This window comes from Schistocerca nitens, chromosome 7, assembly GCF_023898315.1.
Source record: "Schistocerca nitens isolate TAMUIC-IGC-003100 chromosome 7, iqSchNite1.1, whole genome shotgun sequence".
Classification (NCBI taxonomy): domain Eukaryota; kingdom Metazoa; phylum Arthropoda; class Insecta; order Orthoptera; family Acrididae; genus Schistocerca; species Schistocerca nitens.
The window spans coordinates 238,611,966-238,637,257 of NC_064620.1; the positions used below are offsets into that span (position 1 = coordinate 238,611,966).

At 40.1% G+C, this 25,292-nt stretch overlaps 1 protein-coding gene across 2 annotated transcripts in view; it reads left to right on the forward strand.

Moving 5' to 3' along the window:
• The first annotated feature begins 667 nt into the window (after positions 1 to 667).
• The window catches only part of LOC126194797 (5'-3' exonuclease PLD3-like), an 85,353-nt gene continuing 60,728 nt past the window's right edge, over positions 668 to 25,292 (forward strand). The window contains exon 1 of one of the 2 annotated variants that reach the window (XM_049933108.1): positions 668 to 804. Coding sequence is in view for 1 of the 2 variants with exons in the window: in XM_049933107.1 (XP_049789064.1) it covers positions 2,793 to 2,861 (69 nt within the window). In the remaining variant the exon portion in view is untranslated. Of the gene's footprint in view, positions 805 to 2,719; positions 2,862 to 25,292 lie in introns of those variants that run through there. The other variant, XM_049933107.1, reaches the window with a different exon arrangement.

Consider the following 25,292-nt stretch of genomic DNA (forward strand, 5'->3'; position numbering starts at 1 on the left):
GTACTAATATTGTTTCGTTTGATGTTACTCATGTTAGAATAGCTTCCATATTCTTTAATCTCTGATCTGTTTATGCTTTTACTCATCCAGTTCTAGATATAGTACACTCTGTTATTATCTATCACCTATCAATATGTTTCTCAAGTGCTCAAAATTATGCTGAAGAAGGCTAAACTTATAAGCTGTTATTTTATGAATAAAAATAAATTTGATAAATAAAATATGCTTGAATAAAGGCGCTGAACAAGTTATAGATTTTCTGAGAGTGCTTGTTCACTGTTTTTCTTGTATGTGACTGCACTGACCTCTGTTTCATCTTATCAAAAGTAAAAATAGTTCTTTTAATCTAATTTGGTAATTTCCGAACTCTCACACTCGTTGGCCACTCTTTGTTCTGGCAACGAACTATGGTAATTTTCCGAGAGATAGTCCGGCAGCGTTATATCATTGTAACATGCACCAGCGCAGGCGGTCGATCGATATTTCAGCAGACGAGGTCTGTTTGGCTGCGTTGTTATACATAATTCCAGCGGACTCGTTCTTCTATCAGATGTCGCGCCGTGCCGCGTTGGAACGGGTGTCATGACAGTGGGAGGCGGAAAGTAGACAACACCGGTAGTATTCTGGCCGTAAACAAAAAACAAACACAGTCCTTAATGCACTTGAGTTTCGATCTGTCAACAGCGGGTCTTTCGAGCGCTCGTTAGAACGCGCTGAGGTTTGTTGACAACCAAGTGCAAAAAAATCAGCAAACTGTGCATCTGTACGTGCGCTTTGCTGCTCGCGTCATGCCCAGGAAAGAAGGTATGTTACTGCTTCGCTTATGAATGCTCTAACTTTGCGGCTGTCTACTATCATTAATCATAACATTTTGCATTTGACTGTGTTAACGCACGATAATCTATCAATGCCGAAATGCGCCTCGGACGTGAAAGCAACTCAAGAGAGTAAATCGTTGTGTAACCTACCATGCCCAGGGTGAAATGCAAATACGGAGAACAAAATAGGTGTTGTATGAGGTCGAAAACAAAAAAAAAGGTCTCTTTAAATCAGAAAAGTCATGTATGTTTGAATTAGTACTAGCGAAAAATGTATCGCTTGGCAGATAACAAAGTCTGGCACTAGATTCTGTAACAATGTTGAAATTAAATCTGTTGTTGGTGCGAATAATCTGCTTGCGATTAATCTGCTTCAGGTTCCAGAAACACGACAAAAAAGTTGTTTTTATTTATGTTAATATTAGGCCTGCACTATGCAGCAAATCCAGAAACGTATCCTCCACTAAGAGCTTTGTTAATTGGAGAGTGCAGACGTCTTAGATATTCCCGGGCAAGAATTCCGTTAAAGAACCAAAGATTGATTCATCTCGAACATGGCTTAAGATTAATTTATGAGTGGTGTTTCAGAGATCACAAGTTAAAAAGAAATTCATGAAGCTGTCTCCAAACTGGCACAACTGGATGAGAATGGCATCTAATTTTGAATTTATGCTATCAAAATTTCTATCACTTGCCAGATAACCATGTCAGGTACTAGACTGCCTAACACTGTTGAAATTAAATCTGCTGTTGGAGTAGACAATGCGTTTCGAAGTTTCCTCAATTTAATATTTCGTATTCCAGAAATATGACGAAGAAGTAGTTCTTAATTGAATTGATGTGTAAAGATTGATCCATCTCGAACAGAGATTATAAATAAATGGATACCAGTGATCTATGAAATGCATCTAGTTTGTAGTTGTGAAGACCTAACTGAAAATGAAAGTAAAAGATTTAGAAAACTTAATTCAAAGCGTTAATAACGTGCTTGAGAATTTTAGTTTAACACTTGATCAATCTAAGCACTACAACTGAAGTTATTCTGTTTTAATCTTAAAATTCTACGTAGAAATGGCAAATATAGCGATACGGATGAAGCTATACATAAGGTGAATTCGAACAACTACGTGTCATTTATATAGGTCCTATAAGTGTGCTAAACTTAAAAACTCTATAGGCATATTTTCAGTTGTCGCTGTGGCTGTTATTCAGATTCATCACTTTGTTTTTCACACTTACGAAATAAATGAAATTATTTCTATCAGACCAGATTATCTGGGAATTACTGGGATTTTTAAGAAGCGGAACACACAGAAAAAACTAACGAAAACGATCAATTATTTCATCAATTGTAGGTATTAATCACAATGATGTATCCTGTGGTACAACTGGGTAGTTGTACAAAAGGTAATTTCAGGAGCCAACAAAAATCAAAATCAATCATTAGAGCAAACGACTCAGTAACTTGCGATAAGGTAGTGTTTAATTACACGAAATTTTGAGTCTATGGTCGTACAAAACTGATTCATATTCAGGGCCAGTGTATGGACACAACGAAAACGGGTTCATAATGCATTAAGATAATAAGAACGTGACGTTATGTGCTGTGAAATAGGGTCGGATCAAACTGCGTTGCGTGTAAGAAGAAAACATAAAGTAAAAAACAAATCCAGCACATGCTGTCAGTACAAAATGTACCTACTTTTTACGGAAATCTTTGTGTATAGGAGACCGTTCATTCAACCTTCTTGATATTACATTCTACTTTTCGCGAGGACAATAGAAAAGATGCACATTCATATACATCCGTAATGCGCTGTTTCCTGTCGCCAGTTATCGATTACAGTGTCTTTGGTGCGTGGTGGGGGTCGTGTCTCGTTGCTTTAGTTGTTCAAGGCCTGTAGAGATAAGGAAGCAGCTGAGAGCTGACATTTGTTTGTTTATCAGTGCTGAAGTGTCAGTTTACCCGTAAACATGGTGCGTCCGGGAACGTATTCACCGCTGAAAGATAAAAATAACATTGCTATCACGAACAGAATGAAGGTAAGCTCAGTGTAGAACCGCGACTCTTTTGATTGTGCTGCATGTGCATGTTGAAGTAAAACAGGAAATTATTTTCACAGATGTATGTTTATTTACTAAGTTAGCATGATATTTGTGTATGAATTCTAGCTGAAATAGTTACCTAACAGTACATGTTTTGACTGTGTGCTTTTCGTTGCTAATTGAAAATGTTAAATTGTTTCGTATTTAAATAAAACTTGATTCACGCTGTATGGTCGTGTGGTTTTCAGGTTTTGCATTTCTTGGCACCCATTGAATATGTTCAGATTTCATACTGGAACCACAAATAAATCGTTTATTGTGTAAGAACAAGTGTGCATCTGATTTATGAACTTTCGCATAGGACGCAACTCATGGCTAACTGTTGCAATGCATTAGAGGAACGGTGGCATTTTGGTGTTTGTGCGACTGGTGTCTATAAAGATATGACGATGAACACATACACGTCCTAGTTCCACAGCCAATAATTTTAAAAATTGTGTGCCGGTTTCCAACTCTCTTGATTACCAACAGTGAAGAGAAATGTAGAAAAAATTACATCACAACAAATTTTCAACATTTAAATGTTATAAACAATGTGCCAGCCATGTACTCCACTTCCTTAGAAGGAAAACTGCAACAAGAAAGAGTGGGATCTTAGCTATTTGGTGAGATTACTGCGAAAACCTTAACACAATAAGTTAACAACCTTCATGCCTGGAGGGATTCACACTCTTTAGATGGTGTCTTTCACTCCAGGTAATGTTTCCCACTTTCATGTTGAGAATAGGATGAATGTCATTAATATTACTTGCAAAATACAGATAAAGGTAAGTAAGGGTTTCCATGAGTTAACTGTATGAAACAAAACTTGGTAGTTCCATTGTGAAAGTTGTAACCATGAAAATGTTAAAAATATTGGGAAAGATGCCAGACCCCTACCTGTGTTATGGGGTTGCAGGCTATATATTACAAAGATTGTCATGGTGATGAGAGATGTACGTTGAGGGTGGGATTTTTTCTAGTCTGTGACACCTACTACTCCCTACTCATTCTGCTTGCCACACTTCTTCAGTTGACTGATTTTTAATTGAAATCAGTGTATTCATAGACACAATATCTATAACTTCTTCTGTGCTGCTGAGGCCTACTGAATATTCTCCTTGGGCAATTGATGCATATCACATCTCTCTCAAAATTTTTCTATGTGTATTATACTGCTACTAGCCCCAAGAATGGAGTTAAATAACTCATTATTCTAGCGCATAACTTGGCTCATGATCAGAGGGACAATGGCAGATTGCAGCTCTGTGAAGTGTGCACATTTGATTATTTGTCATTTGTTGTTCAACTAGTGTCCAGTGCAAACTTAGCAGAGTTTTCTACTCCAGTCATTCATTTAGATTCCTTTACCTGGTAGAAAAACTCCAAAAATGCATTGTTGAAGAGTAATCTAATACGTGGTTGACTGGATGTGATACATCTGATCAGTGCTGAACGTACATAACAAAAAATACAAGGGTTGTGTAATCAACAGGACTCAGCTGACTGCAGACATTTATTTCAAAGTCCTAAGATCAGTTAAGGGGATTGTGTGTTTCTTTGTGAAACAGAATTCTGCCCCACAACTAGAGGGCAGTTCAGGAGCAGGACTTTTTTATAGTGATATGGCCACAAATGTAAATGCATGAAGGAAGATGCGATCTTAGAGGTTGTGATGGTGAAACATATGTATCTGAACTTTATACATGGAATTACCAATGTCTTTTCAGCTAGGAAATTTTGCTTAACTCCTTTAAATTATAATTTCTTTATTAAAGCTGTTCACTAGTGTGCTACATTCTTCTGATTCCCATGGTAAGTTTTTGTCTGATGATAGCCTTGCTAGAAGAAAAGTGTTTAGTAAGTCACCTTAGATAAATAAATTGCTATGGAACATTACCTTTTGCGTTTTGATTTATACTGTAGGCATAATCCGTATCACTTCAGGCAGGGGGTTTACCTTCATAGTCTTGGATGTTATTGAATTTAGCATATGTTGAAATTCAGCAGTAAGTTAGAAACAATTCCCCCCCCCCCTCCAAAAAAAATCCTTACCCCCAAATACAGGCCTCCAAAGATGACACTACGAACACCATTCTGAAGATGTGAATTTAGGAAATTTTTTTAAAATGCTGTATCTTTGTAACAGTTCTAGATATTTTGTTCGAGTTTTTTTTGTTTGAAAAATAATTGCTTTATGATTACAATGTTATGCTCCATTTGGACATATCTGCCAAAGTTCTTTTACTGTCACATTTTGAATTTTTTTATAATTTACAAAACTTTTTTTTTTTTTTTTGGACAGGTTATATTTTTAAAAATAATTTTTTTTAAACTTTCAGGGCTAATGTATATCTTCACTGAAGTTGTTTCTTACTAATTTCTTTATTATAATATTTATTGTCTTTGTTGCAGTTATTTCGTATCATTTTTTTTTTCTTTTTGCAGTTATCTCTTATCACTTTCTTTTTTGCAGTTATTTCTTATCAGTTTCCTTGTTGCAGTTATTTCTTTTCACTTTCTTCGTTGCAGATAATTCTTACACTTTGTTGTTGTTTCTTGTCAGTTTCTTTGTTGTGATTGATCATTGCAGGTTTCTGTATTGTAGTTGTTCAGTGCTAATTTGTTTACTGAAGAGGCTTCTAAGAAATCTGAGACCATCTAGTGAGTTCTGTATTTTCGTGAGGAACTTGCCAGTTGACACAGTCGCTGTGTGTTTTGTGAAAAGGGCTGTTTGAAATGTCTTCTGACTGGGGCCAGATGAGAGTGAAGTGTGCTGACTATTTGCATGTCCATAAAAGAGTTATACACTCCTGGAAATGGAAAAAAGAACACATTGACACCGGTGTGTCAGACCCACCATACTTGCTCCGGACACTGCGAGAGGGCTGTACAAGCAATGATCACACGCACGGCACAGCGGACACACCAGGAACCGCGGTGTTGGCCGTCGAATGGCGCTAGCTGCGCAGCATTTGTGCACCGCCGCCGTCAGTGTCAGCCAGTTTGCCGTGGCATACGGAGCTCCATCACAGTCTTTAACACTGGTAGCATGCCGCGACAGCATGGACGTGAACCGTATGTGCAGTTGACGGACTTTGAGCGAGGGCATATAGTGGGCATGCGGGAGGCCGGGTGGACGTACCGCCGAAGTGCTCAACACGTGGGGCGTGAGGTCTCCACAGTACATCGATGTTGTCGCCAGTGGTCGGCGGAAGGTGCACGTGCCCGTCGACCTGGGACCGGACCGCAGCGACGCACGGATGCACGCCAAGACCGTAGGATCCTACGCAGTGCCGTAGGGGACCGCACCGCCACTTCCCAGCAAATTAGGGACACTGTTGCTCCTGGGGTATCGGCGAGGACCATTCGCAACCGTCTCCATGAAGCTGGGCTACGGTCCCACACACCGTTAGGCCATCTTCCGCTCACGCCCCAACATCGTGCAGCCCGCCTCCAGTGGTGTCGCGACAGGCGTGAATGGAGGGACGAATGGAGACGTGTCGTCTTCAGCGATGAGAGTCGCTTCTGCCTTGGTGCCAATGATGGTCGTATGCGTGTTTGGCGCTGTGCAGGTGAGCGCCACAATCAGGACTGCATACGACCGAGGCACACAGGGCCAACACCCGGCATCATGGTGTGGGGAGCGATCTCCTACACTGGCCGTACACCACTGGTGATCGTCGAGGGGACACTGAATAGTGCACGGTACATCCAAACCGTCATCGAACCCATCGTTCTACCATTCCTAGACCGGCAAGGGAACTTGCTGTTCCAACAGGACAATGCATGTCCGCATGTATCCCGTGCCACCCAACGTGCTCTAGAAGGTGTAAGTCAACTACCGTGGCCAGCAAGATCTCCGGATCTGCCCCCCCATTGAGCATGTTTGGGACTGGATGAAGCGTCGTCTCACGCGGTCTGCACGTCCAGCACGAACGCTGGTGCAACTGAGGCGCCAGGTGGGAATGGCATGGCAAGCCGTTCCACAGGACTACATCCAGCATCTCTACGATCGTCTCCATGGGAGAATAGCAGCCTGCATTGCTGCGAAAGGTGGATATACACTGTACTAGTGCCGACATTGTGCATGCTCTGGTGCCTGTGGTTCTGTCAATGTGATCATGTGATGTATCTGACCCCAGGAATGTGTCAATAAAGTTTCCCCTTCCTGGGACAATGAATTCACGGTGTTCTTATTTCAATTTCCAGGAGTGTATATGAGACAAAAAAAGACTTTATTCAGGGTGGGAATAAGTGTTCTCATTTGAAGACTCTGTTTCAAAGTGAAGATGTTACGAGTGCCGACTTTTTGTGTTCTAAATGTTTTGACGGAATAACAACAATGATAATATCTGAGCAAGGTGAGCCTCCCATGGTGCAGATGATGCAGATTTTGCTTCAATAGAGGAAGAATTACCTCGAATCAGTTAACTAGAGGTAGGTGTTAGCCCTGTTATGAAACCGTAGTCAGTGAAGTAGAGTCATAAGTTCTATGCATCAAGAAAGCCCAGAGAAATTACTATAGCTATGGATGAATACACTACAGCAAAACTGACAACACTGTTCAAAGTAGAAATTCTATCTTCAGAAGAAAATGAACCAAAGTGCTCCTGCACCTCTTGCCAGGATTTTTTTCACAAATATCAATTCACCTGTTGAATATTGTGCAGCCTATAGTGAAAACGTGCAAGTTTTAACAGTTGTTGCAGAGACATTTTCAAAGAAAACAGTTTTGAATCACATTCCATCAGTATCAAAGTACATGGTAGACAAATCAAGAAATGGTGAGGTCTGTAGAAGGAGACCAGATCCCTATTATGGTTGTCTTGTAGAAGCAGCTCAAATTCAAATAGTGCAGTCATTTTATGTGGAAGATAAATGGGACTGTTCTCGCCAGAGTGCCAAACAGTTAAAGGTCAAAAAGTTGTGAAAGTGAAGAGGTATGTGACTCGCAGTATTAAAGAAGCTTTCTCAATTTATGAGAGCAACTATACAACTCCACATATTGGAAGATCAAAATTTTGTTCAATACAACCTAAGTGGGTAGTTCCACACCCACCTAGAGATGTCTGTTTATGTGTGTAGTGCGCGAATTGTGAACTTTGTGTGGTAACTTTGAAGAAATTACTGGAGCAAGTGACATATGACGCCTTGGTTGGGCACGTGAAGTCATTAGTAGTCTGTGATGTAAGGCGAGACACTTGCTTGTTTCAAGAATGTGGTGACTGCCCTGGAGAGGGAGGACTGTCTTTACAGACACTTGGCCTGGAAGACGTAGCTGATAACTCTGCAGAAATTACATGTGACATTGGAAGAAAATGAACTGATTAAGAAAACTGTTGCCTTTGACAGTTTCTTTGATGAATGTGGTAAATGGTCAGTGTCAGCAGTAACACACAAGCCTCTGAAGAAATTGCAACAACAACACGTTGCAGAACTGAAAGGGTGTGTACAGGCTGAAGAACTGTTTACTGCTTCACTGTGATTTTGCTGAGAACTGGTCTGGAATTCACCTGCAAGAAGTACAAGGCTATCGTTGGAGTAATGACCAGGTTTCAAATTTTACAGGAGTGACATTTTCAGAACAAGACCACTAGTGTTGCAGTTAAAAGTGATGACACAGGACATGATTTGCTGGCAAAGTGCAAAATTCTTCTTTTAGATGTGGGTCGACAGAAGCGTCCAATCCCACGCGTCGGCTTTGACCCATGACATAAGGGTGTTGTCGTGTGTGACGTCATGACGGCACGGAGTTTGGTTTGAGTGTGGCTGTCACCAGTTCTGTTTTATCTTATTTTATTTACTTTTCTGATCTGTTCGTTCTATCTCGTGAGATTTTTTTTTAAATTTAAAAACACTTATTACTTATTTTAATTATCTGTTTCCTCCAATTTCTGTTTTAGTTTATTATATTTATCTTTCTGATCTGTTCGTTCTATCCCGTGAGATTTTTTTTTTAAAAAGACAAGAAACACTAATCAGCTACTGAAGCATCTTTATCTTCTATGGGTTGCAGGGGTTACAACACCTGGGGAGGTGGGTGGGTATTCATGCATGGCTGTCTTCACTTACACGTTGTTTATATTTAGTTTGCCCCCCACCCAAAACACCCCATTTCCCGCGCTTGTCCTGTTAGTGTCATTAGGCTTCTTGTGGAAAGTGTGTGTGTTTGTTTTTGTTTCCACCATATTTGTGACGTCATGGGTCAAAGCAGACGGGCTGGATCGGACGCTTCTGTATTTCCCTAGATGTTTTAAAAATCTGACTGGCCATACAGTGCTGCTAGTCATGGAGAGGGGCCTCGTGATGGTGTGGGAGCCCTGCTAGAGCACCATGCTACAAAACATAATCTTTCCAGCCCAAATACAGCTGCGATTCAGAATGCTGAGAATTTTAAGAGAGTCGTGAAATCTTACACATCCACAGCTCTCACTCTTTTGTCCAAAGAGGAACTCGAAGAATTCCATGAGCAGAAAAAAGAAGAATGGCCCAAACAAACTGCTCCTGTCAAAGGAATTCAGAAGACACATTTTTGGACTCAAAATGAAGGGCAAACTCGTATTGCATGTGCTCTAAAGAGCAAGAAAGAAGAAATTTTGTTTGTTTGGCAAACACCTCAGAAACAGAAGGATAATATTCAGATTCACAACCTGAGAAGGAGTATGTACGTGGCATGTGTGTATGACTGCGACTGGTGGATTGCAGAGATTATATACATCAGTTATGAGTTAAACAAAATTGTAGTGAACTTGATGCTACCACGTGGACCAGCTGCTGGATATAGGTTTCCAGATGAAGGACAGCAACAATGCCATCAGTGCTCACTTCCTGTTCACAATGTTCTGAAGATTGTAAGTGTTCCAGGCCCTCTAGGTTCAACAGGAAGGCATCACTCTATATCAAAGCAAGATACTGAACCAGTGGAAAACATTTTTAGTTTATTGATGAGCTAATTTCAGTACAAAACAGAGTGGTCTGAAGTCGTATAAATTGAAATCTTTAAGTCTTTGGACTTTTCACATACATTTTGCAACCATTGAAAATGCTTGAAAAATGAGTCTCTTACTCATCTTTCAAAATTAAAATTATGTTAAATAAGGCTAGGTTTTGATTTTTATGAGCTTGTTATGTGATAAGGTGGTAAGAAAACAGGTTTTATGTATGGCAAAAATTTCAGTTGTTTATAAAACCTGTTCAGCTTAAAAGTGGAAGCTCTCCTTTCCACGGAATGTAGAACTGTATGGTACTAACCAACAGAAAAAAATCAAAATTTTATGGCTTGACATTTGTGAAATGTTAAATATAAAAATGTTCAGAACACTATAGTAAAAGGACTTTGACAGATAAGTCCAAATGAAGATTTCTTTCTAATCGTAAAGCAATTATATTTCAAATAAAAGAAACAACAAAATAACTAGAACTGTTCCAGGGATACAGCATTTTAAAATTTCTTCCTAAATTTGCATCTTCAAAATGATATGCACAGTGTCATCTTTGGAGGACTGTATCTCAGAGCAGAAATTCTTTTGGAAGAAACAAAAAAATGTGTGTTCCTTACTTAGGTCTTTATTTTAACACACGCTAAATTCAATAACAGCCGAGACTGTGAAAGTAAGATTTTTCCTAGCTGCCTGAATTGATGCGGACTATGCCTATATGCAATTGTTCTACCACAGAATGACAGGAGAATAAATTAATTTGTAGGCTCTACGTCATTATGGTAAGGGGATGGGCAGGGGAGGTTTTGTGAGGTGCTGGATGCAATAAACAGCGATGGAGATGTTAAGTCAGTAGCAGGCTGGTTAGAAACATGCACAAGTCACAGAAATTTTTTTCTTTTGTGAACTAGAGAGAAACTGAATCTGCAAATTTCCCTATTAAGCGAAACTTCCTGGCAGATTAAAACTATGTGCCAGGCCAGGACTCGAACTTGGGACCTTTGCTCAGGCAAGTGCTCTACCTATAGAGCTACCCAAGTACAACACATGGCCCGTCCTCACGGCTTTACTTCTGCCAGTACCTCAGGTCCTAGTTTTTTTCCCTGTGGTGTGTGAGCTAAATTATCATTCATTGACATTTGTGTGTTGTATCATTGTCATCTTCACAGTGAGTGTTGTATTAGTAATATAAACTCAGGCCCTTTACATGCTCATTTGAACTTATGACGGAGTCCCACTAATTGTGCATATGCAGTTCATTTCATATACATTTGATTTATTAATGAAAAATATTTACAGAGAATAGGATCATGAATAATAAATTTAATAACAACTATCCCTCAGTCACCCCTCCCCCCCCCCCCACCCCCTCCCCAAGAATGTTTACTTAATGGAACAACAATAAATTTAATTTATTTTATCGCTGTTTGATGTTACACATTAGTTATGGAGGGAAAGGAAAGGAGACATAATAAAGTAGTAGATGAATTTCGCTATTTGGCCAGAAAAAAACTGATGACAATTGAAGTAGAGTGGATAAAAACATATATTAACAAGAAAAGTGTTTTTGAAAAAAGAACTATTTTAACTTCTTTCATGACTCTACAGTTAATTGCGATCCTATACCTCTTCAGCAGTTTTCTGCCAGATGCCCTATTCTGTGCTAGTGTTTTTAATTCCTGTATTCCATTCTCCATACCACTTCTTCAACACTGCCCACCCACATTGTTTGTCATTGGCTGCACTCTCTTTGCCATCTGGGATTTCTTGTTAGTATCTTTTTGGCACATCTTTATCACACACCTGTGCCACATGCCCGTCTCACCTCACTCTCGTTAACTACTATTTCAAATAGTGGAAAGTTCAGGATGGAATAACAATAATTTGAAAAGGATAGATTGCTACTCACCACAAAGAGGAGATATTGTGTCGCAGAGAGGCATAATGAAAAATACTGCTAAACATTTAAGCATTTGGATAAAAATAATCCTTCAGAAATAGAAAACTACACACATTCACACAAGAGCAACTCCACACACGGTTCTACTGTCTCCAGGTGCTAGTGTCCGACTGTGTACATGTGGGTGCGCGAGCAAGCATGTCCACAAGCCTTTTATTTATTCTTAAACTCATTGATTGTTAGTCCCATGTTCTAAGCAGTCTATTCTGATACAGTAAGCCACTCATCCATTTTCCTCCAAGATCTTGTGGTTATGTCTGTATCATTGGCATAATCTAACATTCGCACCAACATGAGGAAGGTTGTACCGCTCACTAACAGTTTGCATCTCTTCGCACATGTTTCAGTGCTACATTAAAAAGAAGACATGCCAGTGTGTGTCTATGGTGTACATCTTTGTGAATATCTGGTAGCTCCAAACAGTACTCTTCAAACTATGACTGCTTGTCACATGCCTCATTATCATCCCAACCAATCTATCCATCTTCCCAGGCATTCCCCTTTCTCTTAGGGCAGTATATAATTTTTCCCTATTCTCTCGTTCATATGTAGCTTTAAAGGCGACAAATCAGGGCTTCATGCCAAATCCAAATTCAATAACTGTTTTTTCTCATTGTGGAAATTGGACCTGCTGTTGCTTCCTGGGAGAAATCCATGTTAGGGTGGCCATATTTTATCATCTAATTCAAATTTAGGTAGTACTAGGTCATTTCTGAAAGTAATTCAGCGGAGTGTACCCTTGTACAGAAGTGAAACGTAGACACAAAATTGTATAGACAAGAATGTAGTAAAAGTATCTGAAATGGGGTGCTACAGAAGAATGCTTAAGATTAGATGTGAAAGTCGGATAACTGATGAGGAGGTACTGAATAAAATTGGGGGAAGAAAGAAGATTGTCTCACAACTTGACTAAAAAATAGGGGACTGGTTCATAGAAGACATCCTCACGCATCAAGGAATTATCAGTTTGGTAATAGAGGTAGGAGTGGGGTGGGGGTAAAAACTGTAGAGGAGGCCAGTGCTTGAATACAGTAAGCAAGTTCAACTGTATGTAGGTTGCAGTAGCTATTTGCAGATAAAGAAGGCTGCACAGGACAGAGTAGCGTGAAGAGCTGTATCAAACCAGTCTTCAAGCTGAAGCAGCAGCAGCAGGTGACTGCACACAGTTATACAGATGACAGCAAAAATACTGACAGTGCCCAATGTGTTGTGCAGTATGATAAATTGGTCCTTTTTCAAGTGGGGACACATACCTGGAAATGTATAGTTTCTGCTGTGTGTTATGTCATATTTTGAGAATAGTACAGATATTGCATTGGATATGAATTTCGCATTAGTTAAGAAACACGAGAGCCTTTTACCATGCAGTGGATTGCAAAAGTGGGCCCAAATTTTGCCTTTGAATGGTTTTGCAGAGTGTATTGTCAGTGGAGAGGCTACATTCATAGTGAAACAAGTGGCTGTGTGCTCAGTATTTCAGTTGCAGCTTTTATTCATATGAACTTGTACACACTGTTTTAAAACTTTCTGGATGATTAAAACTTTGTTCTACACTTCATCTTGAACCTGGAACTTTGCTGCTTGCTGTCAGTGCTGTTACTGGCTGGGCAATCTGTGCATAACTCGATACTCACCCTCACCTCTTCAGTTTAGCCAGTTAGTATTGAAGCAGCACACACTTTTGCTGTTGTTTAAAAACTTCAATGTGCAACACTTCATGAGGAAGATGGCATGTCCCTGGTGCTTGGCCATGTGACGATTGCTGGTGGGGATTTTCCAAACTACCACATAGTGTTGTCCTCAAAGACAGCTACTTGAACTGAGCATGGTTTTGACTCCAAATACTAAACAGAAATGCAGAATAATAGATACAGTATTCATTCCTTGACCATGCATACAGTAAACTGATCAATATTGCACACTGCCACTTAATGTATGTTAAAATGTTACAGGCATGATAAACGAGCTTTGTTATACTTATGTGCTAAAATTCTGGAAATATGCTGTGTGCTGAATGTAGTACCTATTGGAAACTGTCCAGTCTTTCCTGATCTCCTCTTAACTGCTCCAAATACTGCACAGGGTAGAATATTTCAGTTGGGAAATATTTGAGCATACAGTTGTACAACAATTCTGCATTTCTGTCAAATGTGCATACATCAATCATTTCAGTATTTGTTTACTTGTACATGTCTATAATGCTGTCAACAAAATTACTGCAATTCTGTGGGCACTCACCACTCTTTCGTGAGCATAGCGTGGTGAGCACAAGTCTCAAGCTGTTGCAGCACCTACTTCCTTGCTTATGCTGTATTCTTACTTCTTTCCTTTTTTATGTATGCATATCAACACCATCACTTATGCTTCTTGTTCAGTGGTCTTCTTTACCCTGAATGTATTTATATTCCATCATCAATTTTCCAACATTTTTCTGTCATGTGGAACAACTGAGCAAGAATATCTTAAATAGTGCCAAGAGCCTCTGCACATGATGACTACGTGGACTTGTACGAGGGTCACTCCAAAAGAAATGCACACTATTTTTGTAAAAATACAGTTTTCATTCTGCACATGTGAACGTTTTACAGTGTGTAGATACATCCTTCATGCTTGTTTTCAAACTTAGTTCAACCTGTTCCCATGAGTGGCACCATCGCAGCATGTCTTCAAGATGGCTGCTACACTTGATGTTCGTCAGAAGCAATGTGCTGTCATAGAATTCCTGTGCTGTGAAAACGAGACAGTGGGAAACATCCAAAAGAGGTTGGAAAAGGTGTATGGAGATGCTGCTGTCGATTGTACTACTTTTAGTCGGTGGGCAAGCAGGTTACGTGATGAAAGCGGGCACGGCAATATTGAGGATTGTCCTCGCAGTGGCAGGCCTCGTACTGCACACACTCCATACAATGTGCAGAGAGTTAACGAATTGATGACTGCTGACAGACGCATCACAGTGAACGAACTGTCATGCTACGTTGGGATAGGGGAAGGAAGTGTTTGCAGAATACTGAAAGTGTTGGCGTTAAAAAAGGTTTGTGCCAGATGGGTTCCCAGGATGTTGACAGTGGCTCACAAAGAAACAAGAAAAATGGTATGCAGTGAATTTTTGGAACAGTACGAGAATGGTGGAGATGTATTTCTTGGAAGAATTGTGACAGGTGATGAAACATGGCTCAATCATTTTTCACCAGAGATGAAGAGACAATCAATGGAGTGGCATCATGAAAATTCACCCAAGGAAAAAAAAAAATCAAAACCACACCTTATGCTGGAAAAGGTTATGGCTACGGTGTTTTTCGATTCCGAAGGACTCTTGCTTGTGGACATCATGCCAAGTGGAACCACCATAAATTCTGATTCATACGGGACGACACTGAAGAAACTTCAAGCTCGACTGAGTCGTGTTTGACCACATCGGCAAAGGCAAGATGTTTTGCTGTTGCATGTCAATGTATGGCCGCGTCAGTCAAAAAACCATGGAAGCGATCACAAAACTCTGATGGACAACACTGAAACACCCGCCTTACAGTCCTGACCTAGCTCCATCTCTTTGAGAAACTGAAAGACTCTCATCGTGGAACAAGGTTTGAAGATGATGACTCCCTTGTGCACGCTGCCAAACAGTGGCTCCAACAGGTTGGTCCAGGTACCACTTTGTCTGGTAGGGGCCTTCTAATTGACCAGCTTTTCCTTGGTACTCATACCAACGTCAGTGCTGCCCATGGCACCTTTTCAGCTGGGCTTCACTACAGTAGTTGCTACATGATCATCTTCATGACAATGACCATTTTCCAGTGATGGTGTCACCTACTTGTCACTCCCTGATGGACTACCTACTATGCTGGGTGCTTTGAAGAACCATTGACAGTTGTATGTCTCTGCTCTCACCTTCACCCCTTCTGTCAGACTGCGTCAACAAGGTTGTGGAACATATCTCCAATGTGATCATACACGTTGCTGAAACTACTATTCCTATTTTTAAAGGCCCCCTGTATCAACAGCCTAGGAGACCAAAGACATCACAAAAGGTATTCAGGATTGCTGAATGGCTCTGCAACATCGTAAGCAACAGCCTTCACAGACCATCCTCCTCACATTTAAGGGACTTCACACTAAGGGTCACAATCTAATGAAACGCAGTAAAAAGGAATGGTCGGACCACTGATTTCCGCCCTCTGGACCACCAAAGATAAACAACTGTCCCGGGTTTCTTCTTTCAACGTGATCTTTGTACCAATGCGTCGGTTCTTGAAGAAGACCAATTTTACCACAGCATCAACATCATCATCGTACCACGCCACCTTTCAGATGCATAATCGATAGGTTGAAGACGTCTTCTTACTCTTCACCCTTCACCACAACAAATTATATAACGAATCTTTCACTGACTGAGAATTTCTTTGGACTCGTGCCTCGTTGCACGATAAGGTCCCTTGCTTCAGTTAGATTCATAATTGCTTCACCCAGCATCTCCTCAGGTTCTTCAAAGTCTTTGGCCTTCACTTCACAATGGTGAGGTAGTATTGTCATCGCAGTCCTTAAGCCATGCAAACACCCACCATCCATCAATAGCAATTGAACAGTTGACTACACCAGTATGCTCTGCAAACTGCTTGAAAGGATGGACACCTGCCAATTACAGTATGTTGCGCTCTTGAATCTTGGGGTCTTTTGTTATATTATCAGTGTTGTTACTGGAAGGGACAATCCATGACCAACCATATGCTTAGGTTGAAAAAAGCAGTTGGACTGCTTTTTCTAAAAGCAGTTGATCATCTTTTTCGACCTACATGAGGCATAAGACACAGCTAGGCCCCATCAAATTTAACTTACCCTCCATGACAGGAGCTTCTGAGACTCTTTACAATTTTTTTGTGAATTTTTGTAGGATTAGGTTAGATTCAGTTTTCATTCCATAGACCCAAAAAATGAGATTCTCATGGGTGTGGAACATGTCAGAAAGTATAACATAAAAACATAAAACATTTGAATATAATACTTACTACCCTGATCATTTGTCAGTAGATTGTCAAAATAGTTGAATACAATGCGGCAAACTGGAACAGCTAATATTTATAGAATTAACTTGCTGTCAGAATGAAACATAGTTTTGCACTATTAATAAATTTGTTATACACAAAACACCTAATCTTGACTGTTGTGACCAAGTGCTGTCAAAGCTGAAACGTAACAGAAATTTTTACTTAAGCTGGCTTAACAGTCTCTGTTAAGGTACTCATCTATAGAGTAGAGAGTCACCTATCAAAAAGCCTTTCAAACTCTGTTTAAACCATACTTCATCTGAAACCAAGTTTTTAATGGTTGCTGACAATTTATTAAAAATGTATGTTCCTGAATATTGGACCCCTTTTTTGGATCAAGGTAAGTGATTTTAGAACTTTATGTAGATTGTTCTTGTTCCTAGTATTGATGCTATGTATTGAGCTATTGGTTGGAAAGAGAGATATATTACTTGCAACAAATTTCATTAACAAATAAATATGCTGAGAAGCAGTGGTTAGAATACAAAGTTCCTTGAACAGGTTTCTACATGATTGTGAATTTACATCACAAATGATTCTTATCACATGCTTTTGTGCCCCAAACACTTTTGCTCAATTTGATGAGTTATCACAGAATATGATCCTGTGTGACATAATAGAATGAAAGTTAACAAAGTATGAAAGTTTTTTTTTTATAATTATATCTCCTACATTTGACACCATTCTCATTGCAAATACAGACTTGTTAGGCGCTTAAGCAATTCTGTGGTATGCCTTTCCCAACTGAATATGTTATCAAGTTGTAATCCCAGAATTTTGACACTGTCAACCTATTTGATATGCATGTCTTCATTTGTTATACAGATTCTGGAAGTAAATTTCTTACAGGTTGTGAATTGCGTATAGTGGGTCTTTTCAAAGTTTAATGACAGTGAATTAGCTTTAAACATTTTATTATTGTCAGTGAAAATTTGTTTAGCAACCATTTCTAAATCTGTTCTTGACTTGGTATTTATTGCAATGTTTGTATCATCTGCAATCAAAATCAACTTAACAGTGACACTATAATAGACAAGAGGTTATTAATGTGCACAAGAAAAAGGAACAGACCAAAAATGGAACCTAGAGGAACACCACATGTAATTATTTCCCAATCAGATGAAGACTGATTGCTTACTCCATAGGTATTTTGCAGTGACACCCTTTGTTTCCTGTTAATTAGGTAAGATGCAAACAATTTCGGAGCACTGCTGGCGAAACCATAATATTATAATTTACTTAAGATAATTTTGCGATTAATGCAGTCAAGGGCTTTTCATAGGTCACAGAAAGTGCCAGTAGCCTCTAGTTTGCTATCTAATGAATCAAATACATTCTCACTGTGCTTGTAAATAGCTTTCTTTATATTGGAACCCTTAAGGAAACCAAACTGTGACTTGGATGATATATTAATTGCAGTCAGATGCTTAAGAAGATACTTGAACACAACCTTTCAAATATTCTTCAAAAAGCCATCAAAAGTGAAATTGGTTGACAGTTTGATGGTATCTCTTTATCCCCTTCTTGTGAAGAGATTTAACTTCAGTATATTTTAACCAGTCCGGAAATGTTCCGCTGATGAGAGATTGATTACATGAGTAACTTAAGATACAACTCAATCGCATGAGGTCTCTTTGAATAACTTTGTTGATACATTACCATAACCACTGGAGCACATTGATTTTTATGGGTTTTATAAAGGATGCTACTGCTAAGGAAGACCTGAGTGTCATTTCCATTTTACTGAAGTTATTTTTGTGAAGACTGTTCACAGATATTATATTACACTGTTTACTGAACCTGATAGCCCCAAGCTGTCAGTAACAGAAACAAAGAACTTGTTTGAGGGGTTTGCAACAGTGCACGCACTAGTTGTCAATTCCTCACTTATTTTTAGAACTATCTGTTCCTCTTCCTTTTGGGCCCACCTGTGCCTATCATCACTATATTCCGTATAGGTTTTATTTTGTTGCCTAATGTAATTATCTTTTTCTCATAGTAAAACTGCTTAGATTTCTGGATTACTTGCTCCAATATTTTGCATTCTTCTTTGTAATGTATTGCAGTGCTAACATCAGAGCTGTTCCTTTTTTCATTTGAATCAGCAGTATTGTAAACATCTATCCAATTCATGTCTTTAATCAGTCTCCTAAAAGTCTCAATTTTTGACTGATTTATTACCCTCCTGTGCTTAGACTTGATAGATTTTTTTATCCTGGCAAGTTTCAACATTTAACACAAGATAGCCCATTTACTATTAGTTTTGTGATGTGACTTTTCCCTAGATTTCTCTGCAAAGAAATTATCAATAGCAGTCTTGGAGCATTTACAGGCCGTAGTTGCAAATTTCACTGCAGGATTTAAATTGAATGACAGTGTTATTGATTGCAATAATTGTTCACTGACAGATCTTTTCAATTAATCACCAGCAACCAGCATTTCCTTTTGTGCGTGCGCGCGCACGTGTGTGTGTGTGTGTGTGTGTGTGTGTGTGTGTGTGTGTGTGTGTGTTTTCCATGAAATCAGACAATAGTGCTCCCAGATTTTCTATGAAGACGTTACAGTTTCCTGAAGGTGCTCTGTATATGCTTAATACTATAAAGGACTTATTATGAAATACTACTTCTGTAGCACAAGCTTCTCAGTATGCTACTCTGAGCAAAATTTGTTAATATCAATATTGTTGAAATTAAAACAGTTTCTGAGAATTGTAACAACTCCTTTCTCCGTATTTTCTCTACAGAAGCACGAAACCAACCTGAATCGTGTAACATTTAACATATCTATATCAGTGATCACATGATGTTCAGAAGGGAGATTATATCAACTGGTTTGCTTCAGTACAAATAAGCAACTCGTTAAGCTTACCCCTTAGTCCATATTCTGATGCACTAGGGATAACTGATTTTTTGCACTGTCTGAATTCCAATTAGATCAATCTAATTTTTCTATCATTTTTTGAATATCTTCAGTTTAAATTTACAGCTGTTTGCATGAATTGAATGTATTGTAATTTGCTTTCTGGCTGACTGTTTTATCAGTGTGAATGTCATACGCGAATTCAGCCTTTCTCAGCGAATCTCGATGGTAGTTTTCTCAGGTTATCAGCCGAGTTAAGATGTCTTTCTGTGGCAACATTTCTAGAAGTTTCCTACTTGGCATCTTCAGGTGAAGTGTTGGCTTCATGTCCTGTCTGGTTCTTTATAGCCATTCGACTGCAGGCTCCTCTGTCTCATCTGCATCGTCAGTGCCAGTCATCCCCCTCCAGAAGGGCTGTCGTGGCCAGTGGTCGTGGGGGCTCCCAACGTGCTGACGGGTACAGGTGTCACATCTTGCTGCGGTCTGTCCATTCCATCAGCTGCCTTCACTGTTTTCACGTCAGAGCATTCTTGTCATATTTTTGTTGTCACTGCATCTTTTATGATGCCAAGTTTGAAACCGATATCTTGGTTGACAAGGTTATTGTGGACTAGTATCTTCACTGCCTCTTGAAGATTGAATCCCTGAACCCATTTGCCCTGCACAGCAGCTTTGTTTGTTCGAAATCAAACATAGGGTTTTCCTTGCATTTCAGAATAACCAATCTCATGAAAGGTTTTTCTCAAGCGTTGCAGTTTGGCAGGTAGACTCTCCTTAGTGCATGTATCTCATGCTCTGCTCACCAAGGTGGTGAGCATGAATTTGCATTGACCAAATGTGCCAGCAGTCTCCTTCTTTATTATGATGCCAAGGAAAGGCAGACATCCGCTTTCTTGCACCTCCATGATGAATTTAATATTGTCATGTATGCCGTTGAGGTGGTTAAGAAATTCTTGTAGATTTTCTTCACCATGTGGTCAAATCATGAATGTGTCATCCACGTAGGACATCTTCGATTTCAGGGGTGCCATTTCAACAGCCATTTCTTAGGAGTGTTCCATGTATAGGTTTGTGGTACATGGTGCCTGGGGCCACTCCATCTATCTATCTGTTGGTAGAATTTACCACCACATTGGAAGTATGTGGTAGCGAGTGTGTGGCAGAAAAATTCCACTGTGTTTTTGTCGAAGTGGCCCCTTAGTAATGTCACAGTCCTCGAGAGGTATCTGTATGATGAGGGACATGACATCCAAGCAAACCACAATGTCGCCTTTGTCCATATGTGTTCTTTGAAGTACCTTCACAAACTCTGTCAGGTTTTTGATATGGTGAGGATAGTGACCCATGAGAGGCATCAATAACTGCAACAAGTGTTTGGCTATTGCATAAGTTGGTGAATTTATTGTGCCCAATATTGGATGTAGTGGAACTACCTTCTTGTGTATCTTTGGAAGTACGTACAGTTGTGGTGGTATTGGTGCTCTGGGGTACAGCCTTGTAACCATATACTTACCCATTCCTGAGTCTTCCTCATCACCGCGGATATAGGATCCTTTTTCACTTGTTTGTGAGCAAGATCTTTTAAAGGGATCTCAATCTTATGCCAGTAGTTAACTAATCGTAGCTGTACCATCGCACTGCCTTTGTCTGCTGCTAGGATGACAGTATCTTAGTCTTATTGTAGGTCGCATATCGCTCTGTGTTCAGCTGTGGAGATGTTGGTTTTTGGGTCTTAGCTTTTCCCAAAACCCTGCAAGTTTCATTTCTGACCTCTTTGGCAGTGTCAGAGGAAAGCACTCTGATGCCTGCTCAACACTGCTGGTGATCTGAAGTCTAAATTTGCATATAACACATCTCTATGGGGAGCAGATACAGCATAGCTTCAAGGTGCTGCAGAAACTTTGTAACAAGAAGGCAAACCTGCTCAGCAGACTAACTTTCCTGCAATGATGTTGGGACAAGGAAGTACTGCTGCATTTCGCTCACCTGTAACATCCACCAACATGACAAGCACAAAACACATTTTACAGCATGCTAGCTCAGTCTTGGTGTGTGAGCACATACACATCACGAGGGTCAAACTGACAAAACTGGTCACACACTACTTGCAAGCCACTTGGAACTGGCATCCATACTCTCGCCTTTCTTGTGGGAGTGATTTGACAGTAACACAGTGAACTATGCAATCGCAAAGCCACTGTGAAACAACAAGAAAAGTTCTACTGACTGCTGGGAACTTAAGTGCAGAACATTGATACAAATTTTTTGAGGACCATTATCAGTTTAACTGGAAAAGAATTGGGTGTGGCAACATTATCTGTGCTGTCAAAAGGATTAAATTTTGCACTGGTTCCAATCACAGTCCCTGAAAGCGAGATCATCAGTAGACAGACAGAGCACCCATGGGCTTCCCCCTGCTGCAATGTATCCCAAATCTATACATGGAACACTTTGAAGACATGGGTCTCAAAATGTCATGCCTGAAACCAAAGGTGTTGTATCACTACATGGACGACATGTTCTTGATTTGGTTGCATGGTGAAGAAAATAAACAAGAATTTCTTAACCACCTCAACAGTGTACATGACAATATTAAATTCACCATAGAGGTGGAAGAAAACGGATGTCTGCCTTTCCTCGACATCATGATAAAGAAGAAGACTGACAGCGTGTTAGGTTATTCTGTTTACAGGAAGAAAACATATACTGACCTGTACCTGCCACCATCCAGCACAATGCAAATCCGTGCGCAGAGCACGACACATGTGACAAGGAGAGTCTACCTGCTGAACTGCAACATTTGAAAAAACCTTTCATGAGAATGGGTATTCTGAGAGAAGTCTTAGGTGAAGAAGACACTATGGCAAAGATTACTAGTATAATAGAAGTGAGCAACACTAAAACCACCTTTCACTCATCACCTAAAATCAAAAATATTCTGAGCCCAGTGAAGGGTAAACTAGAAATATAGACACCTGGAGTCTAAAGCATCAGCTGCGAGTATGGAAAACAGAACATTGGCCAGATGCAACAATAGCTGCTGTGATGGGGAAACAGGTTCTGGGATTCTGGCCTTAAAGAAACTGTGGAGACAGGAGTCCATGACAACCTTGTCATCTGAGATACCATTTTCCACCTTAACACAGTATGGAATGCAATGATAACAAGTACACGACAGGGATGCTCCAATGCAAAACCAGTGAAGGCAGCAGATGGAATGGACTGGTCCCACCAGGACGCAATTCCCACACCCGCCAGCACACAACGTGGCGCCTCCCCTGACCCCCAGCTGCGACTCCACCCCACCGTCACTATCACCACAGGCTACAACACCCCTTCCAGAGGCAGATGATTGATACAGATGAGGCAGAGGAGCCTGCGGTCCAGTGGCTATAAAGAACCAGACAGGACATGAAACCAACATTTTGTTTAAAGATGACAAGTAGGTAACTTGTTGAAACATTGCCGCAGAATGATGCTTTGGCTCTACTGGTAACTGAGAAGACTTTGTCATCAATGTGAATGCCATTTTCAACCTGCTCTCCCTGCCCTAAAAAAGCTGCTGTTCTGTCAGTTGTAGCCACCAGTAATTTACTACTTGTTATAGTGCCCTCTCTCCCCCTTAAGTTATTTGCAATTAGTCCAGACAGTTGTACTTTCCCTTTCCTCTTGAGGTGAAGGCCGTGCATGATATAAGCCCACTTACTGGTAGTCAACAGGAACCACACTGATACGAGATCCCCATACCTGATCCAAGCAACCATACCAGCTCTAAATTCTCTCTCCTAACAGAAGAGTTTAAATGAGGCCAGTCATGGTGCCTGAGAACAGAATCAATCCCAACCATATTATGTGTCGTTTCTGAAGATATCTTTACCAGGTCACCCTCAATTGAATAATTAGGGTCCCTGTCTCGGCTGTTACCTGTCCCACCCACCATTAGGATGGTGTCTTCTTTTGTGAAGTCTTTGCAAAGTGAACCCGCATCCTCTATCACATGACCCAGAGTTGCACTATGTTTAAGAAAACTTGTGACCTGGTAACCTGACGTTACTTCATCTTGCAACAGTTGGCCAACACCTCTATCATGTGAGCTACCTAACAACAAAACTTTCTTTGTCTTCTTCTTTTTCTTATTCTTCACAACTTTTCTCGACTACTTACTCCTCAAACACTTTTTGAAAGTTTGTTGTGTTCTGTCTACTCCTGCATCTGCTTGTGGCTCATCAGTTTCCAACTGTGACAACAGATCAAACCTGTATCTACATTGACAAAGAAAATGTCTACAGCAAATCTTGTACAACCCATGTGCTTTGCTTATTTCCTCAATTCCCACACTGCTACAGTCACCCACATTAAAGAGACTGCAACAACCTGCACACCACGTCCTGGAACTAACAGTTCTATGGCAAGTCATACACTTCTGACTTGGGGCAAATGAATTGTAGTTTTAGTCTAAATTGAACAAGAATAACTTCCTATATTACTCAATTAATGTATTAAATTTCTTAGGTGGTTTAGGCCTAAAGTTTGGATACTAATTCAAAACTGCTGGGGAAATAGAAACAATTAAATCTGTATTGTGTACTAGACCAAACAGAAGTAAACAAAAAACTGAGCCTGCACTATATGAACTCTCAATTATTTCCTAACTTTTCACTTTGCCTACTTGCTAGAGTCAGATGGATAGCATGAAAGAATACACTAACAACACAAACTGTACTTTATTGAAATAATCCCATAACCTACAGGATATAACAACATAAACAAAACTTGGCCAAAATTCACACCTGTGAAATGTTTCCTTTTTCTGAAAGATACGCACGTGGAAGCTTAATGCTCTTACTCACATCTCTTGGTGGTACAGATCGTGCTACTCTTATCCATATTTCCCGAGGCCTGATCTTATCTTATCTTGACTGGACTGTGGTTGCCAGGTTAGTGGCTTGGTGGAACCTTCAGCTTTGAAATTGTTGGAGCCAGTCCATCATCGTGGAGTAAGGCTGGCCACTGGTGCCTTTGAATTAATGCCTTAGTCTTCTTGCTAAGTGGGCATCTTAACTCTCTAGTTCTGATGGTACCAACTCTTCCTCGCTTATCCAATCATCATCTGACAGTTTTTTAATCATCCCATTTATCACATTCTTTTTACAGGGATATTGACCTGTAGGCACCCATCCTTGGGTGTGATTACCAGTTGGATTGTGGCACAAGGCCTTCTGCTGGGACCTTCGGCTAATGTCCTTAGAATATGCTCTATGTGCTTCCCCACACATTCTCCCTTTTTAGTACCTTCACCATAAATTAAGATTGGTCTGTTTGTAGGTGCTGAATTGTGTCTCCCTGTGACCTTTCAGCGTCTGTTTCTATTAGTTCTTCAGGAGTGTCAGGGTGCTACCTTTGTTTACACTGATAGTTCTAAAACCTCGAATAGGACGGAATGTGCTTTTACTTCTCCTGCTGGTCAGAAACATTTGTTCTCAGGAATGTTTAGTGTCATTATGGGGAGTTGATAGCCAGTAACAGAATCATACTTTTTATTCAGTTGACCTCCCTCGACAGTGTTTTAATTTGTAGTGATCTCAGT